Below are 12,772 nucleotides of genomic sequence, written 5' to 3'. Positions count from 1 at the left end.
AGTGCTTAGTAACTACCCTACTTGCTCCCTCGTCACTTGAGAAAAATAGCCGTGTCGTGACAAGGTATAAATTGGGCTTAGTCACTCTTAGATAATACAATGTATATAATACAATGTCCTCTTCTAGGTCAAAATTGGGTCCCGGGACCAAATTGGGGTCCCGGGACCCCCAGGGGTCCTTGGGGGGGTACCAGGGGGTCCACGGCAAAATGTGTTAATATAGCATCACAATCGTTTTAACCACTTTAACCATATCTTATACTTTAGCTATTCAAAAATAGCAGATATGCTGCTATTGAGCTTGTAGTTCTGCAAAAAAAACAATTAAGTTTAACATTTTTTGCAAATCTTTGATTCTTTCTTTTTTTTAAGCAAAGGTTTCAGCGAAAAACTCAACATCTTTGCTTCTGGACGTCCCCGGCACAAAATATTTTTGAGATGGGGGTCGGTAGACAAATACATTTTGGGGATCCTTGATATGAAAAAAGTTTGAGAACCACTGTTCTGGGTCACTGGTTCTCAATGTGGGGTTTTGCGACCCTTAGAGGTCATTTTGGGGATTGCAGCCATGGGGTCTCCAGCTAAAATGACTGTTACAATTGGAACCAAAGGAACCCTCACAGGTCTGCAAGTCTGAAAGTTAAATAAATATGGAGCCAAATGGGTCTGTAACTCCGAAACAGTACATTTATACACTCTTATATATTAACCCATTAAGACCTGAGGCAGATTCTACAAAATATGTCTTCTAAATCCTAACAGTTTTCTGAAAAACGTATGTTTCCATGTCAGTGGTCCTCAAATTTTCATGTCAAGGACCCCCAAAATGATATGTATTTGGCCGCCGACCCCCATCTCAAAATATTTTGTTCCAGGGACCCCCCTAGAAGCAAAGATTCTAGTTAAAAATCTAGCTTTAAAACAATATTATATTCAAATATTTGCACACATTTTCACGATTTTTCAAAAATAGCAGATCTACAAGCTCGTAGCGCGGCACTCGGTGCCGCGCTATGAGCTTGTATATCTGCTATTTTTGAATAGCCAAAGTATCTCTAATAAATAATGCTTTTTAGCTCAAATCTAAAAGTGACACAGATGCGTTCCAGGTCTTAAAGGCTTAATTAGGAGTTTGGGTTGTAGATTGGGAGTCCCTTGCATAGAGAAGTGGTGGACAGATCATCAGTTCGAGGTCTTAAAAATGTATACAATTAAATTGTCACTTTAGAAATGTGCAGATACCCTGTATATATATATATATACACATGTTGGTTTGTTTACTGTGGAGTGAGAAAACAATGCTGCACATTAAGAGAATCATCTGGGGACCCCCCGCCCCACAAATAAATCCCCCTGGGGGTCCCGGACCCACAAGTTGAGAATCACTGTCTTGCTGAAAGACTTGCAGACTTCCTAACCGGCCCTTATGTGGTTGAACAACATGACGCAAAAAAAACACACACAATACGGGAAGTGATGAAACAATCAACTGTAAAAGTGCAGTTTGCACAAACAACATGTTAGTAATTATGTGTCTGGCAAAACACTCTGATAATTGAGGCCTTTTTACGTCGTTAACTGTGTATCACAATTAACGACGCTAAAGGCTGACAGTCCCAGTTTTAACCTATTAAATCCTGGAATGCATCTGTGTCATTTTAAGATTTCTTTGCGGCTATTCAAAAATAGCAGATATACAAGCCAATAGCGCGGCACTTGGTGCCGCGCTATTGGCTTGTAGATCTGCTATTTTTGAGAAATCGGGAACATGTGTGCAAGTCTTTCAATATATATTCTACAAATGTCAAAACTTTATGAAAAAACTTATGTTGCTAAATCAGTATTTTTTTCATGTCAGGGACTTCCAAAATTATATTTTTTTGCCGCAAACACCCATCTCAAAATATTTTGTTCCAGGGACCCCCAGAAGCAAAGATTTGAGTCAAAGTGTTTCCCTTAAAAAAATCTATATAAAGATTTTCACAAATTTTCACAATTTTGAAAAAAATGTAAGATCTGCAAGCTCATAACGCGGCACTCGGTGCCGCGTTATGAGCTTGTATATGTGCTATTTTTGAATAGCCCAAAGTATAAAATATGGTTAAAGTTGTTACACAGATGCGTTTCAGGCTTGAAAGGGTTAAGGAAAAAAGACTGTTGTCACCGACCGTCTTAATTACTTCTTGGCTTTCTGAAAAGACTCATTATGCTCCAGTTTAGGGGAAAGCTATTTGGGTTTAGGATTGTTAAATGGAGTTAGAAAGAAGCTGGGCGAACAGAGGAATGAATGTGTCTTGTCTTATCGAGCTCCATGTGAGGTTTATAACTGCTGTCTGGTTCTGTTTGAAGCGGTGGGTCTTAAATCTTTTAATTTTAAGGACCCTCAGTTTGGTATGCATTATTATATGGACCCCCATAACTCACAGGTCCACCCCCTGAAGGACCCCATCAAGGACGAAGCCATCTATGAAATAAATGAAAAAGTTTCATCTGCAGCACAATTTTATTCAATATGTAGTGTCTCGGCTAAGGACACTTACAGTACTACATTAACATCAACTTAAACCCTATATACAGTACTTATTCATATGACAAATAAAGAAAATAATGGAACTACGAGCTCACAACGTGTCGCATTGTGAGTTTGTAGATGTAAAAAATTGTTGAACAAAAAAAATATAATAATGTAGACCTTATTAATGCCATGGGGGGGGATTCAGTTTCAGCTTCACCCAGCTGATGGCTGCTCAGGTGGTCATATTGAGTGCTGCTGGGGTGGAGCAGTTATGCGTGTTGCTTATGGACACCTATAAGTGTAGAGAAAATAATTGCCGGAGACAGGAATGGAACCTTGGACCTTCTGTCCCAGGTTCAGTGGCGCGTCACTCCGTGTCGCACTACATACGAGCTTGTACATCTGCTATTTGGGAAACATTTTGAAAAATCTTGAAAGTGTTCGAAAAATGCTGTATAATTTTGCATTTTTTAACACAAATCTTCTCTTCTGGGGGTCCCTGGCACAAAACATTTTCAGATGGGGGTCTGCGGCCAAATATAATATAAATTTGGGGGTCTTTGGCAAAAACAAGTTTGAGAATTACTGATTTGAATGCATTTGTTAATCCCTGTTTGTGTCACAGATCGGGCGGTCCACGGAGAGCCCCATCGACTTCGTGGTGACGGACACCATGCCCGGCGGGCACGGCGACAGCCAGTCGGTGCAGAGCACCATCTCGCGCTTCGCCTGCCGCATCATCTGCCAGAGGAGCCCGCCCTACGCCGCGCGCATCTACGCCGCCGGCTTCGACTCCTCCAAGAACATCTTCCTGGGTGTAGGTTATGAAATCAGAATCAGTTTATTTGTTACTTCCATAATACACACTAGGCATACATGGGAGCAAAATACTGTTCTCCGCAACTCATGGTGCTTGTTGTCACATGTAAAAACAACAGACACATTAAAAAGAGGCAAAAGCATTACAAAATCTAAAAGTAGAGAGAGCAGACAACATGGGTAAAAAGAAAAAGTGCTGATGCATTCAAAGTGCAATATAGATACATTCAAACGTGCTATTCATCTCAAGATATTGGTTTTGGGGACAGTATAGGCCTGTGGCGAGCTTTCAGGGTTCTGCTTGTTTGGGGGGAATTGATAGATTGAATACTTTGTCAGAAATGTAAACGGCACGTGTTTACAGTCAGACATCAAGGCTAAAAGAATAACATGAAAAAGTCCTGGGGACTTTCCATTGTGGTCCTATTTACTCAATCCATCAACACATGGCATACAAAACTTATAGAATAATACATGTCATCAGCAAATACAAAACACTATATGTACAAAGGAGAGGAAGCAGTGAATGACACCGCCTTTCAATGGGTATTTAAATGTACCTCCCCTTGTGGTCTCCTGATAGATAGATAGATATTTTCAGGCCAGTTTTGAAAGAAACCAGTGTTACACATCCTTTAATGGATGGTCCCCCCCCCCTGCAGGAGAAGGCAGCCAAGTGGAGGATGCAGGACGGTCAGATGGACGGGCTGACCACCAACGGCGTGCTGGTGATGCACCCTCGCCACGGCTTCACCCAGGACTCCAAGCCCGGCCTGTGGAGGGAGATCTCTGTGTGCGGCTCCGTGTTCACCCTGCGGGAGACCCGCTCCGCTCAGCAGCGGGGGAAGATGGTGGGTTTTATGTATCGTCTCTGTCGGGTGGAAACCTTATTATGTCCAAAAACTGTCACTTTTCAGGATTCAAATTCCAAGGTAGCAGATCTACAAGCTCGAAACACGGCGAGAAGCGACACGTTACGGGCTTGTAGATCTGCTACTTTTGAGTGACGCTGTTGTATGATCAAGTAGGCCGTTCATTTACGGAAAAACACAAAAATACAAGTTTTCTGTCCGACAGCGAGACAAGTCACTTTATGTTTGGTTGTGCTCGGGCGTTGCTCTGTGAAAATAGCCACTCGTTGTGAGCTTGTAGATCTGCTATTTTCAGCATGCAACCAAGTGTAAAGTCAGCCGTTACGACGCCATCAAGGCACCGCCAAAATACATTTTAGTCGACTAAATCAACTGTAGATTTAGTCGACTATAATCTTATGATATTTAGTCGACTAAAACTAGATTAAAACGAAAACAGTTCAGATGACTAAAATATGACTGAAACTAAATGGAATTTGATTCAAGAGACTATGACTAAAACTGAATAAAGATTTGCTGTCAAAATCAACACTAGTGTGTTCGAGGCCTTTGCTGCATGTCACTCCCCTCTCTCTCCTCATTTCCTGTCAGACTACTATCCTATCAATAAAGGCATAAAAGCCCCAAAAAAATTATCCCCAAAAAAAAAACATCATTCAAAAAATCTTATCTTCTCATGTGTTTCACTTTCCGTCCACCAGGTGGACAGTGAGTCTCAGGAGCTGGTGGACGGCTCGCTCATTGACCTGTGTGGGGCCACGCTGCTGTGGCGCACGGCCGAGGGCCTGGCGTGCACGCCCACCATCAAGCACCTGGAGGCCCTGCGCCAGGAGCTGAACGCCGGGCGGCCCCAGTGCCCCGTGGGCTTCAACACGCTGGCCTTCCCCAGCCTGAGGCGGAACAAGGAGGTTCTGGACGAGAAGCAGCCCTGGGCCTACCTCTACTGTGGACACGTCCACGGGTACCACGGCTGGGGCGGGCACAGCCAGGCTGAGGTGAAGAAAAGTATATAGGCCTGTCACCAATATTATATAGAAACCATTCAAATTTGTTGTGTTTTTTTTGGGTACATTTTACGCCCTACTTGATCATACTACAACGCAGTGTTGATTTTGACAGCAAATTTTGATTTAGTCTTAGTCATAGTCTTTTGAATAAGATTCCATTTAGTTTTAGTCATATTTTAGTCATCTGAAATGTTTTAGTTTTAGTCTAATTTCGTCGACTAAATATCGTAAGATTATAGTCGACTAAATCTACAGTTGATTTACTAAAATGTATTTTGGCGGTGCCTTGATGGCGTCATAATGGCTGATTTTACACTTGGTTGCGCTCTGAAAATAGCCGATCTACAAGCTCACAACGCGTTGCAGCAGCGCGACGCGTTGTGAGCTTATAGATCTGCTATTTTCAGAGTGCAACACCCGTTTGGTGCAACCAAACAAAATGACTTGTTTACTGGATCTCTTCTCCTCTAGTGCCTCACTAACATTTTAGTCTAGTTTTTATTTGTTGACGAAATTGCCAATATATTTAGTCTTAGTTTTAGTCATCGTAGCTTAGTTTTTATTTCGTTTTTATTTCGTTTTTGTCAGTGAAAAAAGGTAGTCGACGAACATTTTTCGTCATAGTTTTAGTCGACGAAATCAACACTGCTACAACGTCAAACAAAAGCATTAAAAGTAGCAGATCTATAAGCTCGAAACGCAGCTTGCAGATCTGCTACTTTTGCTATCTTTGAATTAGAATCCGGAAAAGTAACATAATGGTCAGAATGGTTTCCATTGATCTACACATTATAATAATATGAATTCAATCTGTTGACACATATCCGAAATATCCTACAGGCTCACAACCTGTCACATCGCGACCTATTATGAGCTTGTAGATAGGAATATTTTCCCAAATTAAAAAAACTAATATTGTGTTAAAATTATGAAATATATGGCCTGTTTTGGCCATAGTAATGATTGCAGTCATAGTCAGGCATTTCTTAGTATATTTCAGTAATAATAGGCTTAGTGTAAGTTATTTGTCACATCTGCCGTGTGCAACTTTTGTTACAAAGCCCCTACACACGCCACATTTTGAGCTTGTAGATCTGCTACTTTTGATGCTTTTGTGACGCTGTAGTATGCTCAAGTATGGCGTTAATTTACCAAAAAACAGAAACGTTTAGAATATAATAGGTTTCTGCCCGACAGCAACAATAATATGTTCTCGCTTCTACAGTATCTGGTCTTTCTCATATTCTCTGTTCTCAAAGTGTTTATGTTATCTACCATGCTCTTCTTTTTATTGTTGTAATTTTAAGTTCCTTTTTATTTCTCTGATGTATGTTTGTTATGTTTGTTAAAAAAGAGGAAAACATTTAAGGAAGTAGGCAAGACAATATTCATATGCTGTGGATGGACAGTTTTTTTTCTTTTTCATGTAGCTTAAAATAAGCTTGACATATGTGACCGTATTGAAGTGAACTGATCCTACACCAACCTTCCAATTAAAATATTAATGAAAAAATAATAATATGTTGTCGCAATTATTTGAATTAATAATCAACTATAATAATTGTATCCACCTACAGGTGGAAGCGGAGGGCCAGGAGCGCGAGTGCCCCATGTGCCGGGCGCGGGGCCCCTACGTGCCTCTGTGGCTGGGCTGCGAGGCGGGCTTCTACCTGGACGCCGCCCCGCCCACCCACGCCTTCGTGCCCTGCGGACACGTGTGCTCGGAGAAGACCGCCTCCTTCTGGAGTCAGATCCCTCTGCCCCACGGCACGCACACCTTCCACGCCGCCTGTCCCTTCTGCGTCCAGCAGCTGGCGGGAGACCGTGGCTTCATGAGACTCATTTTCCAAGGGCCTCTGGACTAAACTGGGCCTCTGGACTAACTGGGCCTCTGGATTAACCGGGCCTCTGGACTAACTGGGCCCAACTATAGGACAAAGTTGTTTCTCAAACCTTTTTTTAAATCTCAAGGACCTCTCGGTACTGTGTGCATTAAAAGGCCACGGAAACCCCCCATAACAAATGGAACCAAATGGACCCGCATAAAGCAGTGGTTATCAAGCCTTTTCATGTCAAGGACCCCCAAATGTGTTATGTATTTGGCCGTGGACCCCCTATCTGAAAATGTTATGTGCCAGGGACCCCCCAGAAGCAAAGATTTGTGTTAAGAAAAAAAACAATATTCATAGATTTGCACAAATTGTCAAGACTTTTTTAAATAGCAAGTCTACAAGCTCATAGGCTATAGCGTGGCACGAAGTGACGCGCTATGAGCTTGTAGATCTGCAATTTTTGAATGGCCAAAGTATAAAATATGGTTAAAGTGGTTACAATGATTGTGACGCTACATTAACAAATTTAGATGAGGACCCCCCAAGGACGCACCGCTTTGAGAACCACTGCATTAAAGGCCATGGACCCCTATAACAAATGGAACCAAATCCTGTAAGGGCCCATTTGGTTCTTGAAGGGCAAGACCACTTTGGTGGAGGTTTGGGTTGCATAGTTACCTTGACATGATGTAACTTGGGTTGTGTAACTACACAACCCAAACCTCTACCAAAGTGGTCTTGCCCTTTAAATGTATCAATATTTTAGCTAGGGGACCCCCATGAACCCCCTCAAGGACCACTAGGGGGGTCCCAGGACCCCCACTTTGAGGACCACTGCAATAGGAGACAGTTCAGACTTTGTTTTTTGTATTTTGTGCCCTAATGGGTGAAGCAGATCGTGCAGAAAGTGCTATCATGAGCCTTTCAATTTTCATAACTTAAAAATATTTTCAAAAGAGTTAGAGGAATGTCCTCTACTTTTTCTCAAAAAAAAAAATCAAGTGACCTTCTTTGACAGTTCTTCTGTTATATGTTTGAATTAAACACTATTTTTGTGACAGTTATAGATAATAATATATGCGACGCTAACATGGACATATTTGTCTCACAATGTATTTCAGGACCTCTTGACTTGAAAAAAAATATAGGATTTATGTTTGTGTGATAATATTTGTAGCTTTTTTTAATATATAAAACATTAGCTTATCGAAGACATGAATGACCTCTTCTGTTGATCTTAAAGTGGCACTACGTAACGTTTTTTAAATGAATAAAATAATAATTTTGTCCAATCTGTATGGTATAGTACATACATGGGCAACTGGCAGCCCGGGGGCCACATGCGGCCCCCACCTTCACTTAATGCGGCCTGCAGGTTAATATCAGAATACTGATATATTATTAATTTCAGCTGTTACAATTCCAAACATGCAAACATGACCCGCTTTAATTACTTCAGTCTATATTAGTAGCTTAATGACTAGCATTAAAATTCTATCGTCTTTTTTATGTCCAATGTATTTGTATCTAAGTTCGTAAAGTTCACATAAGTATAAATGCATTCGAAATTGAATAAAAAGTTTACTTTTCAGGATTCCAATTCAAAAATACAAAAAGAAAAAATCTGGATTCCAATTCAAAAATAGTTTTCTCCATAAAACAATGATCTTAATCTTTAATTATTATTTATAATATAAAATCAAGTTACTTGTCTGGTTATATGTCCTCTCTGTGTCCTCATTGCTACCTCCTCTGTGTCTCACTGGATAATTGCATTAATTTGCTGCCTTAAACATAATGTTTTGGCCTCATTATTAAGAACAACGTTGGACTCTCAATCGATAAACGCTGTCAGGAAAATACACTTCTGACAGAAAGCGATTACTAAAGGTATGAGATTAGGTGCTCCTTACTGTCAATATCTCTTATCTGACCTTTGTTCACGTCTATTTATGTCTGTGGCATTTCAACCGTTAAAATTAACTTTCTAAATTATCCCAATTTGTTTTAGAAATGTTTAAGTGTTTGAGTCTACTTATATTGAACTTACAGCCTTTTGTTTGTTTCTCAAGTTTGTCACTCATGCCTTAATCCCGTTGCTGCCCTTGACTGTTGTTGCCATATTGTATACACTGCAATAAAAAGGTTTTACATAGTTGACAGACACCCTTGTTGCCATTTTTCATTCGTTCTTTACACATTGGTGGAAGAAGTACTCAATATTTTACTTAAGTAAAAGTATCAATACCACAATATAAAAATACTCTATTACACAAGTAAAAGCCTGTGTTCAAAATGTTACTTGATTAAAAGCACAAAAGTATTGGCATCAAAATATAGTTAAAGGACCAAAAGTAAATGTACTAAAATGTTTGAAAATGGCAGATCTACAAGCTCACAACGTGTTGCAGTAGATCAAATAACCTATGTATAGTAGTTCAAATAACCTATGTATAAAATTGGGCTAAAGTGGTTAATGTATGTTTTATAATATAAGGATTCATATCTGAAAAGTGACTAGTAACTAAAGTTTTCAAATAACTGAGTGAAAGTACAATATTTGCCTCTGAGATGTAGTGGAGTAGGAGTAAAAGTATTGAAAATTGGAAATACTCTAGTAATGTAAAAAATACCTCAATTTTTTTTTTTTTTACAGTACTTGAGTAAATGTACTTAGTTACTTTCCACCACAGACTATTTGTGTTTATATATTTGGCAGCCTAGGACATTATACCCACAGACTGGTTGTTAGAGGGTTCCAACGACTTAGGATGCCCAAAAAGGAGGCAAAAAGGCTGGCAAATTATTGTGCTGTCTCTGCTATAATTGTCAGCAACCACATACTGTACTGTATGGCAAAGACGTTACTACTTATACCATACTGAGTGATATGCTTATTGTATCATTGTATCATGAAGACATCATGCCAGTGGATTTCATGTCAAGGACCCCCAAATTGACACTTATAAGCCCGCGGACCCCCATTTGAAAAGATATGCCAGGGACCCCCCATAAGAGAATATTTTTACGGCTCTAGCAGTGATTCTCAGCCATTTTTACTTCAAGGACCCCCAGTTTGACATGCGGGCTACGGACCCCCATTTAATGACATTTCTATCTCTGGGACCCTAATTTAAATAGTAAAATCAATGTTAATTTAACTCTGAGAGTGTACAAATGGAACCAAATGGACCCGTCAGGGTCCATTTGGTTCCATTTGTACACTCTCGGAGTTACAGACCCATAAGGGTCCATTTGGTTCATAAAGTCATTTAGCTGGGGACCCCCTGGAACTCCCTCAAGGACCCCTGGGGGTCCCCGGACCCCACTTTTAGAACCAAGGCATTATGCCATGATTTAGTGAATGTAACCTATAATATTTGTGTCCTTGTATAAGTCAATTCAGTTTAATTGAAAGGAGCTTTATTGAAAAGGGGAAAGTATGTACAGTTGGAGGGGGTACACTCAGCATTGTGTTAAACAGAGCTATGTCACATTGTGACATAATTATACATGTTGTTGCCAAGGTAAAGCTTTTTGAAACAAAATTAATAAGCAGAAATCTTTCAAGATGTAATCCCAGCAGTGACCACTAGGTGACCAGCGTGAGCTGCGACCATCAACAACGTCCCAAGGAAGAAGAGTTGAGTCCCTCCTCCATACACAGTGTTGCCATGTCCGTTTATTATAAGCGACTTTGGGCTTGTTTTACTGTGAAGTTGCTTGTAAATATTTCTGAAGTGTAGTTGTTTATTTGGGCTTGTTTCTAAAGTGTAGTTGTTTATTTGGGCTTGCTTCCTAATGTTGTTTAAGCCAGTGTTTTTCAAACATTTTCATGTCAAGGACCCCCAAATTAATATGTATATGTATGTCTGCAGACCCCATCTGAAAATGTTTTATGCCATTGCCAGGGACCCCCATTAAATATTTGTGATGTTTCTTGTGCACATCTATTACAAATTAAACATGTATATACATGTCATAGAGATGAAGAAACAAAACAAAAAAGACCAATATGGACAATATAACAGAGAAAGAAAAATGTTTCAAAAGTAAAAAATAAATAATGCCAAAGTGTTAAATATAGCTTCTTTTGGTCTAGTTTTCCTAGACCTGGTTGCTCGCCAAAATCTGGCAACACTGACTGCTGGTCCCTCCCCCCCGCGGTGCATTGTGGTTAGTGTGTACCGGTTGCTGATGATGCTAGCAGCAGTGCTGCTAGGCTAAAGCTAGCTGCTGTAGTTCTCTTTATGCTGTGTGTGTGATGGTGGAAGAACTGAGCCTCTGGAACCGCTGTGTTTCACCACACGACAGGTATGCTCATTAATAATAATATGGTTATTATGGTTTATTAGCATAACCTTTAAGCAGCGCGTTCAGCTGGTTGTGTATGAATGTGAGGCTCAGACAGTTAGCCACGCCGGGCCGTTTGACAGCCAGTCTGAAGGCTAGCATAGCAGGCTAACTGTTAGCATTGGCTACGTGTAAGTACAGTGGAGCAGATCATATCAGATGGACCTCACTGTGACTACAGCAGCATATCAGAGGCTTTATTATTATTATTATTATTGGTATTATTATTATTATAATTATTGGTACTATGGTTATCATGATTCTTCTTCTTCTTAGGATTATTATTATTAATATTATGGTTATTATTAGGATTATTATAACATATTAATATTGGTGTTGTTGTTATTAGGATTATGATTATTATTATTGGTTTTGTTATTGTTATTATTATTATTATTATTATTTATTTGACTTTCTTATCCATTGATAAAGTGCAAGTCTTGATTACATTTGATGCACCTATTATTATTATTATTATTATTATTATTATTATTATTATTATTATTATTATTACCATTATTATTATAGTGTAAAATCCTAAGCTGTTCATTTACAGTACTTGTGTTGTAGAGTACTATTTGGTTACATTTGTACACTACACTGAGTTACATATGTGAGTGCAAAGTACACACTGTCACTGTCTTACTGTAGATGCAGACTGACTGAGAGTAATGCAAACAGTAAGAGTAAAACTATCCACTATTACCATTATGTCAGTACAGTTTAGTTATGTCCTTCAACCCAGTGGTTCTCAACCTGTGGGTCACATGATTTTTTTTTGAGGGGGGAGGTCCCCAGATGACAATACAGTGACAATTAAAAGGCTATTTTCACAATATTTATCTGTGGAACAGAGTCAAACTAAATGTAATGCCAATACTTTTGTAATTTTACTCAAGTAAATTTTTTTTCCGGACTTACTTTTACAGAGTACTTCTACATTGCAGTATTGATACTTTACTTAAGTAGAACATTTGAGTACTTTTTCCACTACTGCTAACAACTCACACATATGTAGGATTTTGCAGAAATGTGCAACTGTACTATATATTCTCTTCAAACTGACTCGCATGTGTATCCGCAGCACTCTTCATCACAGTGACAAGTAACATGTCTCTATTGCCCCGTTCAGATATACCAGATTTCCAGGCAACGTGTCTGCGTATTTGATTTTGGCGTCATGTGTGAACTGTGAATGTGCACCGAATTTTGAGTGGCCGCAATCTTGTCTTGGCATTTATGCCTGCAGCTTGGGACCTACAGTACAACATTGCAGGCTAAAGCAGGGGTCTTCAACAGGGGGTCCGGGTCCTCAGAGTAACTACAGGGGGGCCGCCAAATCTTTGTGTGGTGATTCTTTTTTTTTAACCACTT

At 39.7% G+C, this 12,772-nt stretch overlaps 2 protein-coding genes across 4 annotated transcripts in view; both read left to right on the top strand.

Annotated features, from left to right (window-relative positions):
• LOC311061962 (E3 ubiquitin-protein ligase pellino homolog 1-like) overlaps positions 1–9,203 on the top strand; it is a 34,149-nt gene extending 24,946 nt beyond the window's left edge. For all 3 annotated transcript variants that reach the window (XM_084080693.1, XM_084080694.1, XM_084080692.1), the window contains 4 exons: positions 3,141–3,332; positions 3,997–4,185; positions 4,908–5,201; positions 6,791–9,203. In XM_084080693.1, coding sequence (XP_083936819.1) covers positions 3,141–3,332; positions 3,997–4,185; positions 4,908–5,201; positions 6,791–7,078 — 963 coding nt within the window. In that variant the 3' untranslated portion in view covers positions 7,079–9,203. The remainder of the gene's footprint in view (positions 1–3,140; positions 3,333–3,996; positions 4,186–4,907; positions 5,202–6,790) is intronic.
• Positions 9,204–11,232: 2,029 nt separating this feature from the next.
• The window catches only part of vps54 (VPS54 subunit of GARP complex), a 32,764-nt gene continuing 31,224 nt past the window's right edge, over positions 11,233–12,772 (top strand). The window contains exon 1 of the mRNA XM_084079266.1: positions 11,233–11,359. The gene's annotated coding sequence lies outside the window, so the exon portion shown is untranslated. The remainder of the gene's footprint in view (positions 11,360–12,772) is intronic.

Source organism: Gymnoscopelus microlampas (genome assembly GCF_963454915.1).
Source record: "Gymnoscopelus microlampas genome assembly, chromosome: 2".
Classification (NCBI taxonomy): domain Eukaryota; kingdom Metazoa; phylum Chordata; class Actinopteri; order Myctophiformes; family Myctophidae; genus Gymnoscopelus; species Gymnoscopelus microlampas.
The sequence above is the reverse complement of the archived record's forward strand: the minus strand, read 5'-3'. Positions and strand labels throughout refer to the sequence as shown.